The sequence below is a fragment of the Stegastes partitus genome, unplaced genomic scaffold, assembly GCF_000690725.1.
Source record: "Stegastes partitus isolate 25-593 unplaced genomic scaffold, Stegastes_partitus-1.0.2 Scaffold711, whole genome shotgun sequence".
Classification (NCBI taxonomy): Eukaryota; Metazoa; Chordata; class Actinopteri; family Pomacentridae; genus Stegastes; species Stegastes partitus.
Genome location: NW_007578442.1, coordinates 129,405 through 152,783, shown reverse-complemented (window position 1 = coordinate 152,783; position 23,379 = coordinate 129,405). Strand labels below are relative to the sequence as shown.

At 41.0% G+C, this 23,379-nt stretch overlaps 1 protein-coding gene across 3 annotated transcripts; it reads right to left on the bottom strand.

The window, feature by feature from the left end:
• Nucleotides 1-53: 53 nt before the first annotated feature.
• cbx3b (chromobox homolog 3b) lies at nt 54-7,007 on the bottom strand. 3 transcript variants are annotated; one of them, XM_008291039.1, is made up of 6 exons: nt 6,780-6,890; nt 6,586-6,689; nt 6,213-6,353; nt 5,972-6,110; nt 4,070-4,233; nt 54-1,245 (listed from the first exon to the last, which is right to left on the bottom strand). In XM_008291039.1, the coding sequence occupies exons 3-6, from the start codon at nt 6,350-6,352 to the stop codon at nt 1,125-1,127; spliced, it is 564 nt and encodes a 187-aa protein (XP_008289261.1). In that variant the 5' UTR covers nt 6,353; nt 6,586-6,689; nt 6,780-6,890; the 3' UTR covers nt 54-1,124. The 3 variants fall into 3 exon arrangements, with proteins under 3 accessions (XP_008289261.1, XP_008289259.1, XP_008289260.1); XM_008291037.1 differs by lacking the exon at nt 6,586-6,689 and having other exon boundaries at nt 6,795-7,007; XM_008291038.1 differs by lacking the exon at nt 6,586-6,689.
• Nucleotides 7,008-23,379: the final 16,372 nt, after the last annotated feature.

Genomic DNA, 23,379 nt, shown 5'->3' with positions numbered 1-23,379 from the left:
GTGTTGCCTTTTTCGTGACATGACAAATGCCATCAAAATAAATCGAGACAAAATTAGTCACAAAAGGTTTAATTTTATTCACAGACTTCACAGATCCATGGTCAACAGTTACAGTAGTTCAGTAGCAGGTGAGTTTTAGGAGGTTTAAGGTTCAGCTGAGTGTCCCATAACAGTTACGGGAGATATGTCGAGTCAGGGCAGCGCCATCAGGAAGCAGGTATCAAGTACAATTACAGCCAGCAACAATGCCCTGTGGAAATGGACAGTCTCATATCTAAAGTGCTACATTTAACAATCGTCTGACCTATTGCAGGTGCACAAAAGTTCTTTTTGACAGGTGTAAATCTCAACAGATTCACTCCAGAAATGAGGCCTTTTGAGTAATTCTAACCGGACTTCACTTTGGGTAAAAGCATCAAGTTATAATTTAATAAAGAAGAGAAGGGAACGTTTGGGAATTTCCAGCGGGCCAGATTGTTTTACATTTTACCACAAGGGTGACACAGAGATACAGTAAGAGACAGTAAAAGCTGTGGCTGTAAAAACCTCACACGATACAAGTTCAAACAACAGGTCTATAATCTTTAGCTCTACATGGACAGCAGTTAGCTCACTCCGCCGACACAGTGCGGCTATACAGGGGATACAGCACACGCTAATCAACCAAGGACCCCTTCCAGTGAGAGATACTTGTGGCTAAACAGGACTATAAATTACTAAATAGAACAATATCTTAAAAACCAAAACACATCCACAGTGATTGAGTCTGCTACATTACACAAAAAAAAGAAAAAAAAAAAAGCTGCAACAGGTTAGTTTGACCTCAAATCAGCTGCTCTACACCAAGGTTAGTTTTAGTCTCCATCGCGGTGTCGAAGGCACATGACCTTTGCCGAGCACCACAGAGCTGAGGGCACTTTAAAAAATCCCGTCTCCGCCGAGGATCCCCGCACCTGCCGGTTAAAAACTCTACCTGCAGCGGGACGTGATTTCACACAGCGTGCCTCTAATGTCAGCTGGAGGAGGACACTTGATGGAGGTTAAACTAAGCTTCAGGTGAGAGCGCAGCTGTTTATCAGTTCTCCTCTGCGTTCAACCCACACACACATTTTTATTTTTTATTTTTACTGCTCCTCGTCTCCACAGTGCCAGGTCAGCTTCTGCTCGTAGAAGTCGATGACCACCTGGGGACATCTGGCGCTCGCTTCGCGGGCCGGCAGCAGGGCCACGTCATCCGAGTTCTTCCTGTGGGGGGAAAAACGAGCAGGAGGAGGAAAACATTCAAATGGGCTCCCCCGCTTTTAATGCATGCGAAAATGTTTCAGCAGCAAACACACATTTCAGACAGTTTGGAAAAGGTTATTATGGAGGAGGAAAGGCTAAAGAGACTGAATCGCATTTGAATAATGCAGTCGCTCTGGAATTAATGCTGCTGCAACATATCAAACATACAGTAAAGTCAAAACATTTACAGACGGCATGACAGTAGCTAAAACTAACAATTATTTCTAGATTAATTAACTAGTTGTTTACTCTATAAAATGTGAGAAAATGATTTTTAAAAAAAGTGTTTCCTACAGCCCAAGAACTGTATTCAGTGTAGTGTTACAGTGGAAGAAAGAAGAAAGAAACCAGAAAATATTCACATTTAAGGAGGCAGGATTAAAAGATTTTTGACTTTTTCACCTAAAAAAAAAAAGATTAAATTATTAAAACAGTTGGTGATTAATTTAATATTTGACAGCTAATCGATTAATCATTGCAGCTCTATTTTATAGATCAAGCTCCCATGCGCTAGATTTCCCACAATATAACTAATTGAATCTTTTTATTAGTAGGAATTTAATAAAACAGCCCTGCATTAGGGCAGTTGTTCCCAAATTGGGGGGTCACTGAATCCAATTTAAAAACGATTAGAAGTAGAATCCCCTGTAGCGACTGCGACCTGAAAGGACAAAGCCATTTGGAGAACGACTGGACAGAACAGGAAGTGCATATTTTAGCCACAATTGCTACAAAAGCTTAAAAAAATAATGTTGATCTGTTACTTCCACAGACTGTACATTTGCTCAGCATTATGGTTCATACACCGAGATAACATCGACAGACGTATTCTTGTCGGTATGTGTTTGGAATATTAGTGAAATATGTGCCGGCGACAGACTCTTTATCAAATAGCAATCAGAAAAATGCTAAATAGTTTATATTTAAATGCCACAGACCGCCATGCAAGCACACGCAGTAAAAAAAAAAACAACAACAACCTGGTCCAATACACAGTGTGATGTGGCAGCTTCAACCTGGTCACCTTCTGTGCATCTCAATGTGTAACAAGGTTGGATCTTTATCCTTATTTATGTGTTTAAATGTACTGATTTGTTTGTGTTTTCATTGCTTCGTTAACATGAAAATGATGTACCTTGATAAAGTGGCTACATTTTACATAATGTGGTCAGTTTGTTACAAATTCTTACAGTAATTGTCAACTGAAATTAAATATTTAAGTATTTTTGCAGCTGTTTTTCAGCCACTTCTAGTTTGTCAGCTTTAACCACCTCCATGGATGGCAGAGTGACTGTCTGCTGGTATTTTGGGAGTTAGGGCTGAATGATTTGGGAACCTCTCTCTTAATGTACCAGTAAGTAACAGGCTAATGACTCGAAGGGCTTATAAACACGGCACAGCGTCGCCTCTCTGAATATCAATGCACTGGGTAGCAGGAAGTAACCAGATTCTGTATTTTTAACCAACATTTTTTGGTTTAGATCCTCTATACAGTTTCAGCTACTGCATTCTCATTTCTGTTAACAAAGAAACGTAATTTCACTGTGAAATAATCATCTTTTCTGCCTGTGACACAGTCAGAAAGGCTTTAAACACTTTAAAAGAGCCACTAAGTCTGCATAAGGAGGATGAAGGCATCAAGTAGGAAAAGGGTGTTCACCCAGGAGAGCAGGGTTTGTGTCCGCTGTGGCACTGCTATTCTTAGACTTAGGTTTGGTTTTCACTTGTTGCTTTCTTTTGGCATTTTGGTTAGCTGGGAGAACCAAAACGAGGTTAGGTTAGGTTTGGGAAAATGGAAAAAAAACAACACGCTTTCGCACCATTTAAAGCTTCTCCTCCACTTTCTGTGTTACCAGGGTGATGAGTCCTGCCAATAATAGTAATATATGACAACAAAAAAGCCAGAGAAATGTTGATTTGAAATAAATTTGCATAGGTTTTCCTTAAAAACATGAATGAGAATGCGTCTTAGCTGTTTCGGAACGTAGTTTTTGGGAAACACGGTTGCTCACAGAGTCGGTTTCAAGTTTTCAAGCAGTGTTATGGTGAAGGTGCACATCTTTCAAAACCCCCTACACCTCCTGCTTGTTTTGAAAAATAAACTTTCAATCGAGCATTCACAGAGTCCAGGCCTGGCGATTTCTCAACCCTGACCATGCCCCTTCAGAGCCACTGGGGACTTGAAGTGTTTTCACAGACTGTGTTGTAATCTCCACGAATAATAAAATGACCTTTGTGTGAAATATCGGCAAAACTCCCCCTTAGAGCTGCAACAGTTCATTTTGGAATGTTGTTTTGGTGAATACATCCTCATTTTTACACACAGTCCAGAGCAGTTCAGTCTGGAATAACATCACTGACTCTACATTTCAGTAAAAACCGAACGTCACGAGCTCCAAAAAGCTTCCTGTTGGCTGTGATACTGACCTACTTCAAATTGTGCACATCATAAAAGCTCTGATCATCGAGCGTCCAGCTTTATTGTTGTTTATTGTAAAGCACCTCTGCTGCGGTTAGAGCCGCTCTCTGCAATCTGTTGCTAATCTGAGGCGGTGTCAGCGTCACTGTCGTCCAACTTTGTCTCCCTCGTAAACGATACATTCACTTTGCATGTTTGGAAATGTTTTTACTGCATACCAACGGTAACAGTCGTAAATCTGACGCTAGACTACAAGCTCTGTTATCTGTGGTTTGAACATGTGGATTGCAGCTTTGAATATGTGACTTATTTATTTTTTTCAAACACTTAGCCGAGGATGGAGCGAAGAGGAAGCAGCCGAGTTACCATTTGACGAGGAACATGAGCTCTCCCTTTCGGTCCGTGGAGCCGATGATGCACTCAGGCTCGAGGTAAGTGCTGAGGTTAGCGGGGGCGTCTGACTGCTCATCATCCGGCTGGAGGACGATGTCTTCGTTGCTGTGCACGGCGTGAGCCTGCTGCACACAGGACTGCAGCGAGAACAACAAGGACGAAGGTGCAGCAGTTAGAGGAAGCGAGTGAGAGAGCAAGGAACGGTTAACAGACAGTTGGGATAATAACTTTATGTGCGACGCCCTCTTAAAAGCAAGGGTTTACTAAGTGCCTTGACAGGAAAAGCAAAAGCAAAACAACAACTAGGAGCCAGACAATAAAGCCATATAAAGCAGATAAACTTGAAACAGGAAGACAAAAGATGCAAAAGTATAAAAAAAAAATACCAAAAGCAATAAAACCTTTATAAGCAATTAAGAGCGTCACAAGCCACCACAATGTAAAAGCACGTCTATAAACATGGGGTTTCTTTCCAGGAAAAATCAATCGATGCCTCCCATCTGACCCTTCACAATCAGCTCCGTTATTGTGCACAGCAGCTTTAGTATATTTACTGTAGCCATGCAAAGTTTTACCTTCACACCAGCAGTTGTGCATGAATTACCATTGTTTTAATTTCTGGAGTGAACAGAATCTCAAATCTTATGTTTTGTGAGTGTCAAACTATGCTGTGTTAGAAAATTATTGTGACACAGACAGAATCATGAGCCTGGTATCAAAAACCTTTCATTTTGTGTAACTTGTTTTGACCAACCACTTATCACACACGGTAATATGACCTTGAAAGTTTACCCAAAATGCTGTTTTTCAAAGTTTTCTCCAGTGAATTATCAGAAAAACAGAAAACGCATTAAGGGTATGTGTCACAGAAATTAAACTGGTGCAGTTTAGCTGTTGGAAATATGGTTAAATCATAATATCGACCAATCAAAGCTGGTTTGAGGATAAAAACTAACTGAACAAAAATGAGATTTTGGCTTGAGATTGTTTACAAATGGAGAGGATGTGAAATTGATTGAGTTGTCTTGTTCAGCCCTGAAAATCTCACATGTCTATTTCCTGTATTTATGAGAAATGTGAGCTCCAAAATGATGCAATAAAAAGCGACTCACCCCTTTAAAAGCCTGTAACTCTGAATATATTCATAGTTTGAAGGTGAAATGTTGCATGGCTTCATGACATATACTAAAGTTATTGTTCATAAAAATCCAGCTTTGTCAGATTTGGTTGATCATTACAGAACCTCATCTCCTCAGGCAAATTGTTCAAAAAGTCAAAGGGCCTTTCTGGAGTAGATGCACATTTAAGATTTCAACTTAAGAACAAAGAGAAAGGGCTCCAACTAAAAAGAGCCTCATCTGAGGATCAAGGCTGCAAGGCAATAAGGTGTCAGACCCAGATATGCTTTAAGAAATGATCAGCAAAATCTTCAAATCAATTCTAAAATGAACAAGAAGCCAGTGGAGAGGAGCCAAGACTGGATTAGTGATAACAGGTCAACCAGAAGAACCAGTCAGAACTCGAGCTGCTGCATTCTGAACAGGCTGGATGTGGCTTTTCTGTTTGACTGTACATGGCCATTGTGAAATAAAGGAAATTTAACTGCTTTCACTTTCAGGATCATTGCAAAACTAACCGCCTTCACACGCCACTGAGTTTCAGATTGAGTTTTAGAAATCCCTAAAAAAAAAAAAAAAAGTAGGAACAAAGCTGCCAAACTGTTCAGACGGCAGAGTTCCACTTCTGCCTGAATTCTCTCCCTAAAACTTAAAAAAAAAGACAGAAAGAAGGAGGCATTCTAATAATACGCTTTATTTCCTCGTTACAGATTTAGGTGCAGACGTTCTGTGAATAACGTGGAAAGAACACACTCACAATTTCCGTCTCCTGCTCGGTCATTTCTTCTTTGGGAATGAACTCTTCCTCCTCGTCGGAGAGATGGGCGTTTCTCAGGAACTCCTCGATGAGCTCAGGACAGTCCAGGTTGTCCTCAGGCTCCCATGTGTTTTCTGCACTGTGAAGGGAAACACAAGAGTACACAAGTTCACCATCAGGGATGAACAACATGTGACAATAAAATGCAACATCCCACTCACTCCCTCACTCGCTCGCTTACTCTGTGAAGCCTTTCCACTTTAGGTAGTACTCCACTCTCCCATTAGAGATCCTGCGGCGGATTATTTTCTCCACCACAAACTCCTGGACAACTGTAGTCTCCTCAGTCTTCCTCTGTTTGGCCGTCTGCTTCTTTCTCATTCTGTCATCATATATTAAAAAAAAAGAAAGAAGAAGAAGAAGCAAATGAATGAAAGTCAAGAAAATGGATGATAAAATTCAGTTTCTTTGGTTAAAACGCCACACTGAGGTCATAAAAGAGCACTTTCATGTCCCTGCTGCTGCTTTTTTTTTTTTTCTTTTTCTGTGCAGAACAACATGGCAGTGGTGAGTACTGTGCCCTTCACACAATGATCCTTATTATAGCGCTCCACCTGCTGTTTCTTTCGGGAGCTTCTTCAGTCCAAAACGCAACATGTTAGTATGAACACGAGCGCTGCCCACTTCTACAGTTTTAGCGCATTGTGCACACAGCAGCCTGGAAAGAAAAGAAAAAAAAAAAAAAACACGAGTGGAAACGTGCCCTGAGTGATGCACAACACGCTGGGAAGGAACAATATGCACGTACGCTCTCGGTGTTTACTTAATCTCGACGGACAGCCTGCTGCGGTGCTGTTCGGCTCGGCTCGGCTCGGCTCTTGTGCTTGTCGCTGCCCCAAAACTAACACGCACACCGCGCCGTCGACGCGCCTTTGTGCGCAAATGTGGTCGCTCGGCGCGTTTAAATGCGCCCAAACAACTTTTCATGAATGAGTTAAAATTAAAGATGGCCGTTGATGCTCGGAGGAAGTGGTTGCCAAGGGAAAAGGTCATGCCAGGAAAACCGGGAGGAGACGACGGGGACGCGCACGCCGGTCGACCAATCAGAGAGCAATCCGCTCGTCCGTCCCCGTCCAGCGGTCCGGAACAGCCCTGCCCCCCATGGGTGTCATCCGGGTATGGCAGGAGAGGCACCCGGTGCTGGGTGGATCTCACCGGGATCACACGCTGGCTCCAGATGTCACATCTTCGTGTGTATGTTCTGATCGAGCCGGATCTGTGTTTGAGATCTACACACAAGATGAAAATAAATAAACCTCGTCAGACTGAAAGCAGATTGGCCTACATCCAAAAATGGAGAATAAAAACACATAATAAGACCACCTTCCTATTTAAAAAAAACCAACAACAACAACAAAAAACTTATAATAAATGCTTTATCAGCTATATTGTGTTGTATAATATTATATCATGTTGTCTTATAATATAAAATGATATAATATAATATATAATTACATTAGATTAGATTATGTTGTCTTGTCTTATATGTTATGTCACGTTTTGCTATTCTATTCTATTCTATTCTATTCTATTCTATTCTATTCTATTCTAATCCATTGTCTTATGTTCTATTATATTATATTATCGTAGTGTATTGTATTTTATCTTATATTGTGTTCTGTTGTGGTATTCTATTCTATTCTATTCTATTCTATTCTATTCTATTCTGTTTTGTTGTGTTATGTCATATTCTATTCTGTTCTATTATAACATATTGTGTTGTGTTGATTTGATTGATGCTTGTACTTTATATATTTCCAGTTTATTTCATAGAAAAATGTAATTGTACTAATTCTTGGATGTTACATATAAAATTTAGGGTCATCCTAATATTTTAAAATTATTTTTTTATTTATTACAAAGTAGGCTAGAATCAATTCCACATTAACAACATTAAAATGTAGTTGTCGCATTCCATAAAAAATCAGATTTGATCAAAATAGTCAAATGTGGAATTGCAGCATTTTTTTTGCACCATATTGCTGAGAGTATTTTTTAATTATAATATTTTTCTCTGAATGCATTTTTTTTTTTGCTAATGCTCAATTTTTATTGATGTATTTTTTGGGGGGGATTATTGTGGCTGTTACTTCAGTTAAGATCCCAACACTTCTGCAGACAGTTCTTCAGGAGGAGATCTGTTCTCCTCAAACTCTCAAACCACACTGCTGAGATCACAGAAGAAACAGCCCACAGAGGGTTGATTGGCAGCTCCATTTCAGCCAATGAAGAACCCCAGAGCTGCTGATTGGCCAAATAAGCACCAGTAACAGGCCTTTGCACTTCACTGAATTTACCTTTTTTTCCAGCAATTATTCCACACTGCTCTATGAACCACCACTGGGGGACGCTGCCTGCCTGGATTGAACTGCCGCAGTCACCGGGGCCATAGTGTCAATGCCCCTGTACCTCAGACCACTAATGGGAATGGATTTATGCAAGAAAGCTCATAGCAAAAGGCAGCATAACAAAAGATTTCACACTGGAACTGCTTGTGATAGTTGCTGATACAGTTTCGTGCTTACGGCAGGATTACGTAACACTTCTGCTCATGAAACATACTTATGCAACAACAGCATGAGAATGTAACCCATGTACAGGGAGGCAACGCTGAGCACCAATACCTCTGTTTTATTTTCAATGAGAAAACACCGGGCAGGCCCTTGGGATGTGATTAAAAGTGGTTTTCAAGTTTCAATGAAAAGCCTGCATGGAAGATGAATGTGGTGCGTATTGTCTTCAGAGACATAGCTCATTGATTGAAATCTCAGGAGAGCAAGAAATAGGCCTTATGCAAGTTGCAAATCAATGTTTGGCCATTTAGACCTGCCACCTCTGTCGCATATAACCCCCCGTGTGCAGTGGAAACTTCACATGGGACGCTGGTATGATGCTCAGGGATTGCAGGTTCTATATTGATAAAGTCAAGGTGGTAAGCTGCTGTTTTCTTCTGTGATTAATTATTAACCGAAGATGCTCTTAACAACTCTAAACGATTTTCTGCTTTTGCTCCCTTGGACACCTCTTTTCCACACCAGCTTATACACCTCTGGTGAAACGTTCTCTCGCTGTCCCCTGAAGTCTTTGTTAATGTTGTGGAACGTAGTCTAACATTTCTACACATTTCAGTTAGTATCTGGGGTATAATTATGGTAATAAGTAGTTGAAGTAATTTGTAACACACGTCTTTATCAGTTGATGCTTTATAGATCAGTTATCAGCAAGTCAGGTGACAACTTTTGGGTTGCCAGGTTGTGAAACATCCTTTTGGCTGGTGCTTGTCAGGTTTTTGGTTTTCATAATACATTATTTACAACTTATACACTCATATACAGAATTTCTAATTTGTAAGTAAGGTCTTGTTTAATGAATGCTTTATAGATTTGTTCTAAGCAAGTCTGGGTTGCCAGGTTGTGAAACACCCTTTTTCTGGTGCTCATCAAGTCTGCAAATTGTATGACACATTAGTAGCAACTTATACACCCTTTATAAAAGGCTCCTTAGGTAAAAGTGGTGCCATATTTCTTGTAATAGAACCATAACAACCTCACAATGCATCTTTTCTCTTCATGTACCTGGAGAAAACCCAGAAAGCAAGGCAAGACATGTGTTGGTTATCAGCCTTATGACCTGCTGTTGCCCTCTGACCCCTTCATGTCTGCTCTTTTGGGGTTTTAGCACTGGTTGCCATAGTAACCGTGCAGCTAATAGGGTTGAGCTGTCGCTGCAGGCGCGGGAATGGCAGTAATGCATGCAGTGAGGTCCTGTCTGGATTTACTGCTCTGCTAGCCTACAGTACGGATCACATTGGATTCTCTGCACCCAGTGCAGCAAAGTAGGTTATTTCAGCTTCAGATCAGAAAGGCAGGATAGTAATTTTGACATGAACAACTTCTTCTAAGGTTTTTCTTTCTGCATCTTCATCTTCAAACCCGGAGAAAGACAGAATGACTGAAATTGAACCTGAGACCTTGCAGTTTTCGGTTATGGGTCTTAACCACTTGGTGGCCACAACTGACAATTCCTATTTACACCAACATTTCAGCAAGAAAAATTAACATAATCATCTGTTTTCAGCTACTACAGAACACTTCAAACAATATTAATGGCACCTGGGTTTCAGGAGTTATACTTAGAGGGATCAGGGAACTATCTGAGAAGCTTTATGAACGTATTTCACGTCCTTAATGTATTTGTAACCTAAATAACTTAACAACAGGCAATAATTAAGTTATTTGAGGCCTATTTTTGTGCCTCAAACCAAACCGACTGAACCCAGGGCACTAAAAATGAAATACAGATGTTGATGAAATAACATGCTCCAGTGTACGGGGTGAAAAGATATATTGCGTTATGCCGTCATCTCTTAAATCTACCGAGTTCCCTCCCAGACAAGCACATTCCTCGCGCCCACTGTGAATGTAGCCCCTAATACAGATGGGCCTTGAGAGCCACCCTGTCAGAGCAGAAATGAGTCCAGATGGCTGGATCCTGCTGTGAGGGGCTGTGGATGGAGTGAGTAGTGGTCTGTGCGGCTCGGGCTAAGCCTGACTGGACGCTTTTCACACGGAGGGCCCCTGGCGTTCCCTCAGTTCCACTCTGAGGCTCTTAAGTTACAACCAGGGTAAAGGAATTCACGTCGGCGCTGTTATTCTTATCAGTCTGGTTGTATACGGGGCAGTGTCCAGTGGAACGTTATTGAAGGCCGAGCTGCTCAGAAAGAGATTTACACAAGTTCGTTACAGGCCGATTGATTGACTGACTGTATATTTACAAAAGTAACTTCCTGGAGGTCATTCCTGCAGTAGCGTGAGAGCTGAGATGCTTTACTGTCACCGGCTCGGGCCACCGCTGCAGGACGCCCTCAGCACCTTCATCAGCTCCACAGACTGTCTTCAGCTCGTATTCTGAGTCACGTACTAAATCAATCAGGGTCCCTTTGCGACAGACTCCGGTGCACTTTATGTCCTCTTTGTGTATCCAGCAGTGGCAGAAAGAAAAAGGGGACTTTTCATGAGGAACAGATGACGTGGGACAGCAGAGCACCTGGGTTTGCTTGCGGAAATCTGTCTCCCGTTTCAGAGCAGTTATAGTGCCCCCAGATACCTTCGTCTGTGTTATTCTATACCTGGCATGGGAGGGCTGGAGGGGCACAGTTGTTATTATTCTTAGTGTCTATAGAGTTAGTGAGAATGGATATAATGCATCTTCAGTGTGTGCTTCACTTTCAATGAGGCAGTAAAATATCAATTTACAGTAAATGTGTGGATTTAGTTCACTAAAGGAAGCTATTGTCTTGACTCTGGATTAGGAATTATTTAATTATTTCATCAAACTGCCACTAAGCCAACACAGTAAAAAAACAAAGCCAAGAAATGACTTAAGGTTAAAATGATAATCTTACAGGTTGATGAATGGCTGATGATGACAAACTACTATTTGTTGATGGAAGTCAAGTGCAGCTTGAGTTGGTATTAGTTGTTAATTAGTAAAAGTAAAGCAGAGCTTTATCGTCGCATGTAACTTCATTGTCACTAATATACTAGGAAAAAAAACAAGAAAAATTAAATCCCGTGGACAAACCTCATCACAGTCACAACAAATAGCAGAACTGATTACACTGGATAGAGAAAGATCACATTTGTAGGGGTGCAGACTTCTAAAGTAGTAAAAAATGGACGCATTCAAGTAAAGTACAAGTATAATCTACTGTATATAGTAAAATATGTACACAGATTAGCCACAACATTAAAACCATCCGTCTAATATTGCGTAGGTTTCCATTTTGCTACCAAAACAGTTTCAGCCTGCCAGATACCTCTGGGGTGTCCTCTGATGTTTGGCCCCCGGATGTGGGCAGCAGGTCTTTTGGGTGCTGTGGGTTGTTGGGTGGAGCCTCCATGGATCAGACTTGCTTCCCACAGATGCTGAACAGGTTTGGATCTGGGGAGTCTGGATGTCAAGTCAATGTCTTGGGCTCTTTGTCGTGTTCCTCGAGCTGTTCCTTAGCGGTTTCTGCAGCGTGGTACTGTGCATTGTCCCACTGGGGAAGGCAGTAGCCATGCGGGGATTGTGTTCAGACTGCATGTCAAAGTAACACCCACACGAATGCCAGGATCCACGGTTTTTCCTTTATCTGAGCCAGAAACTGCTAAGAAATAATTAGGAAGAATCATTTGATTTTCATCTTTACAATGCTTCAGACATGATGAGCAGTTCCCCCTAAAACAATGTCAAAAATAAGCTTAAAATTGTCATATCTCATCAAAATAACTTCATTCGACATTTTCATTTAAAAAAATCTCCCAAAAAATAAACTGTGCTGCATCTTGTAAATGTATTTATTTATTTATTTTTAAGTCAACACAACTGAGAAATCAAGAGTGACTCAACTGTGACCAACACTAACAAGATAAAAACTGAGGGACTGTTCAGCTGATCTGCAGACTTTTACACAGAGCAGAGAGGAGATAATGAGAGACTGAGAGGAAAATAAAATAAATGCAGCATTGCCTTCTAAACAGGGTGCACAATAAGAAGTTCTTGGAAGATGCATTCGGCATGGTGAACCATCTTTCTAGAGATGATGTGCAAAGTAGTGTGAAAAATGTTTTGTTTGTAGAGGTTACAACAACGTAAATCAGAAAAATATAGAGTCTGTAGAGGCACCAGTTCTTTCTAATTTTGTGAGATAAACAATGAAAGAAAATAAATTGTACTTATTTATGATTAATGGTATTATTTTGGTCATACTGCACAAAAGACGTGTTTGAATTGTCTCTGCTTCTAGTCGTGGTCGTGCTGTTTCCATAAACGTGCCGGACTTTATATTCCAGTGAAAAATGAGCTGACAGTGAGTTAAAGTGTGGCAGGAGCATAAAAGAATGTACAGAAGCTGCTTGGAGTTCAGCAGGTTAATGTCTGTTCATTTTCTAGACCCCAGCATGCCCTAAAATAGGACTCCTTCCCTACTGGAGTGTGTTTATGTAGAATCTTATTTCATTCTGCACAATATGTCAGTAGACAAAACTGAATAAGTTGATTTAACATATAGGTCAAATCTTTTCCCAGTTTACAACTGATGACGCATCTAAACAGTAGGATTTTCCAGTAAACATCAAAGATGTAGTCAGCAGTTCTGTCAGTATCAGAAAGGAAAGAATCAGGATCAGTTCTGAAGAAGAAGAAGAAGAAGAAGAAGAAGAAGAAATTTTCGACCAGTGGAGGTGGTCTCGTCGCCAGCTTAAACAGGTGCTGACTCCATCCCATGTGCCTCATTGCCGGGGGTTTCCGCTCCGCAGCGTGGAGCCCATCGGATCCAGTAACATTGTGATTGACGGGTGAATGGCACCGGTGACAAGCAGCTCCCATTCCCCCAGGGGCCAATGTGGCACAAAGTGAATGGACAAGAGTGGAAGGGAGAAAGATCGCCTTTGAACCTAAAAAAGAAAAAAAAGACTATTTCCCCCCTTCTTCTTTTCTCCCAGTCTTTCTCTGCAGTGAGTGTTTTGTTCTCCTGAGTTTTGAGGCTGATTAAGCAAGTTGACTCAGTGGAGAGCAAAACCTGAGAGAGGCTGAATGAAGTCTTTTCAGAGAGACGCGGGGCAATTCTGTCATGGGAGAAAATGTAATTATCGACTCCTCTGAGTGTCATGAAATTGATATTGTTCAGCACCTGCAAATTTAGTCACTTTCTTTGTTTGTTTTAGCAGCGAATGTTGCTCTTAAATTGGACCCAGAGGCATTGTTGTGATCTAAATTCAGAGAAGGCATTTTTAAATATCCTGCTTTGACTCCAAAGTTAAGAGAATCATTACTTTTTCTGCGAAGAGGCTGTTTGCTCTCTTTGTCACACATCCCCTCCCATTTCGGTTTCTCCGAGTGTTCGCCCTTCACAGCTGTCCATCAGCATCCACTGAATCTAAACAGGGAACTGGCAGGAAGAGATTGAGACATAGAAGAAGAAAGAAGAATGGATTGGCTCGACTCGATGACAAGGATAAAGTCGACACAGATGATGCTTTATTTGAATCCTCGTACAAACCGGTGCCTAAAGCAAGTCAGCATGTGGTGTTTTGTTATGAACAGTAGCTGATTTTCCAGAAAATTATCTCTAACCTTCACTGACTGACATTTACTGTAAGTATATGGTATGTGTTTATCACATGAATATGAAAAACAAACCCCAGACTCTCAGAGCACTTTTCAGCAAGTAGACAGCTGAGCAGTATCTTATCCTCGAGTGCTGAGGAGACCTTTGCCTTGGTAAATCTCCTTGTCACTGTGCAGCTGCTGACTGCCTGCTCTCATCGAGCGCACAGCTCCGCAAACCACCGAATCCAGTCTGTTGACCTTTCACTCTTTCCCTCTCTCACAGCTGTACGCTTTGAACTCTAGATCTCCTCCACGTCCAATCAGGATTCAACCCCTTAAACTCCACATCCCCCCTCTATTCTGGCTGCAGGAAACTGGCCCATCTGAAATTAAACCCCGTGTCTGGTCTGCCGCTGGTCTGGATGTGAGGCTTTTCCCACAAAGTGTTTTCTTTCTGGGTCCCCGCAGAAGCTTTTTATTCTTCAGCCATTTTAGCTCGGTCAGGCCTGCGGCAGCTCCGTGCCATCTGAAATGATCCTGTATGGGCTCCAGCATGAGCACATGGTGAGACCAAACTGGCTCTATAGTCCTGCCTGCTTGCCATCTGGAAATTTACAGCAGGTCCTGCCAGTAATTACCCTGCAAATCCCTGAATAAAGGCGTAGAACACACTGGGGCGAAATCTGGATAACTGATGAAGACAGGCTACAGCATCAGATCAGTTCCAAGCAGTGAAAGGCATAGTTTTGGCTTAAGATACTAGAGTCCGTTTTTAGATTTTCTTTTTTTTTTTTTTTCCTAAATCTGTTTTAGATGAGGTAGTGTAAAAGAGAAGGTCCACCGTCTGTGTTTTTGATCATTTCTGTGCACCTGAAAATGATTCCTGGACATGTGGACGTACTTGTTTATATGATAGAAAGCACAGTCAAATGGAAAATAGCACTGACACTTTGGCATTTTGGGAAAAATGTTATTGTGAATGTGCCAAGAGTTAGATGTGAAAATAGATAACACTCTCACACATGTGCACTATAAGAGCTTGGTATAAATACTAGATACAGGTAGAAACTGCCAGCCTGGCTCAGTCTAAAGGGAAAATGAAATCCACCTACCAACCTTTCTAAAGTTCACAAGTTGTTGTAGTTAATTATCTAATTCTCAAAAACAAGGGTGGCTCTACAGTTGTGTCTTTAAATGGCAACCTTGCAGCATTGACAATAAACATGTGAATTAGTGAGTTTTAGAGGTACAGACAGGGCTAAGTTTTAACCTCTTTTTTTCTTTTCTTTGTGTTAAGCTAAGCTAAAGGTACATCTGCACAGGCAGGCAGCTCCATAATTGGACTTTCTGTTTCCTTTGCAATGAAGGATCCAGCAGCTTCAAACGCAACATCAACTCCAAGTGCACCAAAGACAAATACTAGAAACTAGCTCCAGCTCTATGAGGACATTGGGAATAGAACAATGGCGGTTTGTTATACATTATGGAAGAAAAACGACGAATTTAACCAGTCAGTGTTGAGACCTGCACAGCATTTTATCAAGTCTGCTCAAGAGGTTCTGCCCTGGAGTAGGTGCTTTTTTCTCCTCCAACAAAAGAGATTCAAGAGAGACAATTGCAATCGCCAGCTTGAAATCTGCAAACCTTTTTCCCTCCACACCCTTCCTACGACAGTTGAATGAGTTGTGTCAGACAATGGCTGTAAATTCAAATCTGACAACCCATAAATCACAACCCTGGGCGGCACTCAAAGTGTAAAACACTGTCCAGGAAAGATTGTCCCCCTAGTGTTATCCCTGTATTTGACAAATATCACATTCTGTCCCGCTCCATGCGATAAGGCTTCCCACCCCATCTTTGTGCATAACAGCAATAAACACTTTTGCCTCGAACATAGTCAGACAACATGTTGTGCATATTTTGAGCACAACTCAGCCTTAACCAGCAGCTTGAGTGGAATCTGCTTTTTAAACTTTCAATTGTCATCCTTTAATCTTTCTGTAGTAATGGGGGGGAAAAGTAAGATGTGCAGCATTTGTCAGACATATGCAGCACACAAGTCTGACTTCATTTAAATCACTGCCACGCCCGTTGGCAGGCAAGACAGCTCTTCCTCAAGCGGACAGCTTTATACTCGCCATGAAACAGTTCCTGGGTGTGAAAATTTGTTTCCATAGCTTGCTTTTCGCTAGTTGCTAACGAGTGCTGAAAAACCACAGTGACTCGCTCGGTTTGAACCAGTGCCTGGGGCCTGACAAAACATGAGGCTGATTTACATTGTCCCACCTCCAAAATGTCATTTTCAATTTGAGTCATATCAGGGACTAATCTGGAAACTTTTACTCAGTGAAAATAGATTGTTTGCAGCTGAGAGTCAAAACTAGAGGAGGAGGAGGGGGGAACAAGTGGCGAAGTCCCTCCTGTGAAACGCCATGTTTGGGCTGATGCACAGGAAACAAGCTCTTTACCAGCCAGGAAATGAAGCGGTGGAGCACAGGCCGGCTTGTATTTCCCCTCCTGCTTTCAGATGGGCCTTGTTAGTGCCGAGACGCCGGGGCTCCAGCTTTTGTTCGCGCAGAGCCAATAGTAAACAACGCCGCAGCGTTTTTAAGACGTTAAGTGCTTGTGATGGCTGAGTGGTTTGTTGCCACGAGGTCTTGAGTTTCTCAGACCTCCAGATTGCCGCCCACCATCCCCCACCTCCACCCCCCACGTCTCTGGGTTCAGTCAATGGTTGTGATGTGAAAGAGCTGAAATAAATTTATGTGCGGGCAAAGGACAAGAGCTTTCTGACTTGCTGATTAAATTCATTGCTTGTTCAAAAGGTTTCAAATGTTATATTCATATTAGATTTTATTCAGTTTATATATGTGTGTGTTTGCCTACTATATATTTTTAAACCCACAACAAAATGAACCAGTAACTGTAAACAACTATTACCAAAGGACAGCTCAGGATGAATTTTGTTAAAATCAATCCTCTGAATATTGTTTTTGAAGTTAACTGACACTATTATACCCAACACTTAAACACCAGACTCCCTCACATCTCACCACGAACACGCCAAGATATACTGAAAGGAACAGTGCATAAGTCACCAGCATGAAGAGACCAAAAAACTAAATAACCCATATGCCCATATTTCAAAAGGACCTCAAAGATGATGACTGTTGTTACACTGGGACCCTGACAGTGCGTTTCATGTTTCACCTTGACTCGAAGCGATGAATAAAGTGTCACAGCTGCCAGCAAAGAAAGTACAAAAAAAATATTTTTGTACAAGTTCAGGCTGAACCTGAATTCTTTAGGAGTCTGAAACAAAGACGTCATGTTGAAGCAAAGAAAAGGTTTTTAAAAGAGAGGTTTGTCTTTACTTTAAAACGGATTTTGCTTTGCACCATTTAAAGATGCAGAATGATGATTGTTTGTCCAAAGCTTAAGGCTGCAGACATTTAAATGTTTCTCTGTGCTTGATATGTGCAATATCCTATTAAGTCTATTCAAGAGTGGTTTTATGAAATTACAATTCATTCAGTCATAGCTTAATCCTTAATATTAACATAATACACTTCCCGTATACATACATATACACAGAAAATTTGACTTTATAGTGAAATGTCAAGTTAAAATTGGAGTTAAACGTTTGGCATGAATAGTATTTGGGGTGAATGCAATTTTAACAGCAATTTAACTTTTTTGGGGGGAAAACAAACAAAAAACAACACATATCTGATACAAATTATTATTCAAAGCAAAACTTACATGTCTTAAAACTATTCAGGATGGAATCTTTCAGTCCCCTTAGATTAATGCTTGACAAGCTTTAACTATATTACAATTAGCTTAATCATCAGATCATGCAGATTCCTAGTTTGAGATTTATATAATTAAGTTTAAATTCTGGCATTTTGTCAGTGAAAAGTCAGGAAAATTCAAAATATTGTAAAAAATTATGGAACAATTAGTTTTAAAAATATAACTGGAAGAATAGTTCAAATCAATTTAGGAAAGAAAATTATTATTTTTCTCAGAATTATTTAAAGGCATTTTCTTTTTCAGACCCAGCTGTCATGCTCCAGCTTTTTCAAACATTTGTACATAGTTTTATTTGAGCATATCAGCTCTATGCACATTGTAATGCCAAACATGTGCATAGACATACAGGTAACACCTTTGGGTCTTTTGTGAGGCAATGAGTTAATTAAAGTAGAAATTAATTGATTCATCATTATATCAATACCAGTATTGTATGTTGTGAAAAGACAGAATTTTCTCTGGTAGCGATTTAGACAAAGAGCAGCGAGGATGACAGGCTCACGTAGTCACAGATGCAGTCACAGGTTTCCTGTTTGCGTTCACATGTTCGAAGGTCAGAGCTGGCTGGAAGCCCACACAAACCCACCGCTGCTCCTCTCCGATCTGAAGGACCACCTCGGTGTGAAGGCCTGCAACGGCGGCGGTGAGCAGTGATTCATGGCGCGGAGCTCAGGGCTAAGTTGAAGTCAGTATAAACAATTACAGCTGAATTGATGTACTCTGAATGTGTGTACGTGAGTCAGAGATGTGGTGAAGAGAGACAAAAGAGAAATACTACCGTCTGCCTGAGCTGGGATTTGAGCTCCGTGTCCATGTTTGCAGTAATTTTCTTCTCACAGGAAAAAAATGGTGATGATTCAGTGTGGGGAGCTGCTCTGCTGTGGGACTCATGTGTGGCCGGTCATGGAACACATAATGATAATGGTGCGTTAAGGGGCTGCAATTCATGCAATTCAGGCTAAACAGTGCTGCAGCGATGGGGCTCAGTCAGAAACATTTTCCCTTCTATCTTCAAAACATTCTCTGACCCTTTCTGTTAAAACCTGACCTGTCTATAAAACCAACCACATAAAGAAAGGCATGTTTTAGTCAATACATAAAGGTAGCAAGGCAAAAACAAGACTCTCCCTGGCCTTGCTGAATAATAGAGCGACTGCCTGTAGAGCAGGTAACTCCCTGCATAAGCTTATTCAACTCCGTATCGATCTCCTTTAACAGACAAGGCCTGTGTTTGCACATAATGTTCGCAAGACATTCTGAAAGTGTTGGCAAAAGTGCCCTGACGTAGCTCACAACTTGCGCAGAGTTCAGTTCTTTTGTAATTACTGGCCAGCTCCGCATCACTTTTACGCTCCTCCATGTGAGCTTATGGTTGTTTCCATCTGCTTGGAGAGAGGTTAGGAGTTGACTGGCAGAGGTCCTGCTCTCTGAGAGTTAGCAGCTCGCTGGAAGGGGCTTGTTTCTATCAGGGGTGAAACAGCCGCCCGTCCATCACCCTGACAGAGCTGACAGCCATTCAGCCAAACCAGAGGAGTTCCTGCCAACAATCAAAGGGCTTTTCATTGAAGGAATCCAGCTCTGGTCTGTCATCAGGGAGGGGCGTTCCCAGCTGTCAGCAGGACAGGGGGATGCTCTGGTACCTCCCCTTGCTTCTTCTTTTTTCAAAGTCTCTGGTCAAATCCATGGCATTGGTCAAGAGCACATGCTCCGCCTTCTCTCCCTCTCTCTCTCTCTCTCTCTCTATTCCTTAAAAGTCCGTTTGTCATCTAATTTATCTAATGTCACTATTGCATCCAGGCGTGTCTTTACATGTAAGGCCTTATTATTTTCAATCTCCCATTTAACTTCCTTCTCGCATGTATTTTTTAGTGCCAACATAATGCTAGTGCTGCTATTCACCACTTGAGGGAGGCAAAACTAAACTAAATGCAAAGCGAGTTGCGGCACAATTGAGACGTCTAATCACATTCACAAGCTTCATGCACAAAAGAACTCACAAATTTGCAAAATTTACATAAATTGCAAACTTGCATAATATAATTTGATGCTTACTTTAAAAAAAAAATTCCACTTCAGTGAAGGCTCAGTGCCCTTTGAGGGGTAAACGTGCCATGTGATGTTACGCTTTTTCCACACTAACAAAAGAAAAACGGTTGTATTCTGTTAAAAAAAACATTAAATGTGATTCGTATTCATGCTGGCTGACAAATTCTGTTCATTTAAATACACACAGAGTAAATATCAACAAGCTGTTGTAACATTTCTGTCTCTACTTGCAGCACAGTTTCAGACTAGAGCGCTCTCTGATGCTTCACTGGCTCTGCTATTGCATAACCAGTGAGCAGCCTGCATGAATCAATTATTCATCTCCATGTCATAACACTGAGGATGCTTTGATTGTGACAGACAGCCAGACAAGGCAGTGCAGAGAGAACACGCACCAATCTCCACTGAGTCTGAGGCTGCATCATGTGACCGCAGAGGGAGAGGACCTTCAAATAAGACGTGTTTCTCCGCCGGACTCAACAGCGCTTTGTTTTAGAAACGGCCTTCGGCAGTTTTGGGGGGGGGAGTCAACACAAGCTTGTTCAGTGTCTGCTGGTCTGTCCACGAGGGAGTCACAGTGAAGCGGTCAGTCCAGGGCAGGCAGAGGAGGGAAGATATATTTCCTCCTCTTTGTCAAGATGTGTTTCACGCATGTTTCGTTTCTTATAACCCTCATCAAGGTGACTGAATAGTGACTGGTTCAGAGGTTAAACCGTACAGTACATCTTCATCTATCTGACAGCGGGAGCATCTGTTCTGGACAGCTTATCTGATGACCCAAAGTCAGAGAAAGAATGAAATGATGACAAGTTGTAAAAGGTTCAAAGGCTTGTTTTGAAGGTGAGTGTGAGTTTTTCTCTTTGCACTCAAGGATGAAGAACAGCTCTATCCATGTCAGCAGTAAAACATGAGGTTAAAACTCACCATACTTCCCTGTGAAACTGTCTCCTTCGTTTCTTCAGTACATTTTCTGTTGTGACTCTGTTAGGCTCCATCTGGGGCCCAGTGATGGTTTGGTGATTAATTCTCATGTCACTATCATTAAAACCTGCTGCTTATTCTGGTTTCTTTCCAACAGTACAATCTCCACACTTTAATCTCTCAATGTTAAAAAGAAAAACAACAAACAGCTGACAGTTTGATCTATAGTGGAGCCTCATCTGCTCGACCACCCATCTTCAGAGAATAGAACTTATGCCAGAATCTGTTCACATGTTGTATGTGTGGATAATCTTCATATGGGTAACTGAACACACATTTAAGTCACACTGCTGCTGTTTCAAAGAATAATTTCTGAAATACAACTTTGCTAATATGAGATGTCAAACCACTTTTATTTTGTTTTCGTATTATATCAGATTTTCATGGTGCATGTGGTGATAGAATTAAAAAAAGAAGACTCAAACATTGTTAAATTATTTAAAATTATGCAAAATTTTGATTTATACTGAATTTCTATTTGACCAATAGGGTTCCTTTGGCTGGAATTGTTATGATTTTTTTTTGAAGAAATGCAGCTTCTCTATGTTTCTAAATGGTCCTGGTAATGTCTACCAACTTCTAATACACATTACTCCCAGAACAGCTGATACCGTAGTTCTCTAGTCATTTGCAAGTCATGACTAAAACCAAAAAGCTCAGTTAGCTGCTGTTAGGGTCCATCACTGAGGGGAATGCGCATTGTGGCTGCTTACAAGATGTTTAAAAGCTATAAAGTCATATCCAAGTGTTTTCAAGGTCCAGTGGCCACAGAGCAAAAGCATAATGAAAAAGTACACGAGTTCCACACTGTGAAACATCTTAAAGGGCTGATAGAAAGACAAAAGTGACCCTTGAACTGGTAAAAATGATAGAGGCCAAGAAGGATCCAAGGATAAGCACCAAGGCCAGACCAAGGAGGACTTTACTTCTGCAATACAGACAGACAAAAGCTCAGCTGGACAAAGACGATAGTTTTGGTTTTGTGGTCAGATGAGATAAAAAATGTAGCTGTTTAGGTCACAGGGACGTGGCTTTTGTTTGGTGAACAATGGTGTGAAACATACAAAGAAACAACAAAATAGAATAAGTTAGAATTCATCATTAACCACCTTTTGTCACTTTTTAAATGCTATTTTTGGTTTTTTGGTCGGCAGTAAACGACAATGTGGCATGGTAAACAACAATTTGGGGCTAAAGCATATATGAAACTAATATGAATATTAAATAAAATGATGTCCAACGATGACAAAGTAAAAGTCATGCATATAGTCGTCCTCAAATGTATTCATCTCCTTCCATTAAAGAAAAGGCAAACTTCACAATAGTCACTCAAATAACTAGAAACTGAAAAAAGTAATAATAAATAAAAAAAAAAAAGTTAAATAACAATTTTGTGAAATGAGACACTGCTTTTGAATTGTGGTTGTAAAGAATAATTAGAAAAAACAAAACTGTCCTGGACACATTAGAGCACTTTGCTGATGAGCAGTGGACCATGTCTGACTGAGAGTTACAGAAAACACTTGATTGCAGTGATTGGCTCAAAGGGTTGTTCAACTAAATATTAGCTTGCGGGTCCCATCGTACTTGTTTGCTTGTGTGTTGTTTTTGTTTGATTGTTTGTTTTTAAAAAATATTTCTGTTGAACCACAATTCAAAAGCAATGTCATGATTTTCATTAAATTTTTATTTATCATTACTTTTGTTGTTGCCTCGCAGCTAGAAGGTCGCCGGTTCGTGTCCCGGTGGGGGCACCGGAATATTTCTGCGTGGAGTTTGCATGTTCTCCCCGTGCAGCGTGGGTTCTCTCCGGGTTCTCCAGCTTCCTCCCACACAGTCCAAAAACATGTTGAGGTTAATTGGTGATTCTAAATTGTCCGTAGGTGTGAATGTGAGTGTGCTTGGTTGTCTGTCTCTAAGTGTAGCCCTGTGATAGACTGGTGACCTGTCCAGGGTGTCCCCTGCCTTCACCCTGAGTCGGTTGGGATAGGCTCCAGCTCCCCGCGACCCTAGTGAGGATTAAGCGGTGTAAAGATAATGGATGGATTACTTTTGTCAATTTCAGCTTATTTCAGTGACAGCTGTTTTTTTTATCCTTCTATAATGGGAGGGTATGAATACATTCGAGGACAAATGCAGGTGATAAAGAAAAATTTCCAGCCAGAAGAAACCTATTGGTCAAATAAGAATTCACTTTAAATGAAATCTGGCATGGTTTTGAATAATTTGGCGCCTAAAAATACACACGAAACTCAAAAGAACAGGCGCTGAAAACATCAATGTCTACTTGATTATTTCACTTTTACAGATGTAGACAAGGAAAGTTACTCAAACTGTGTCATTCAGATGTTGGACTTTTGAAATTTCTTTTATCCATCCTAGAGTTTCCTCGTGGCTCTGTTAAAACTTTA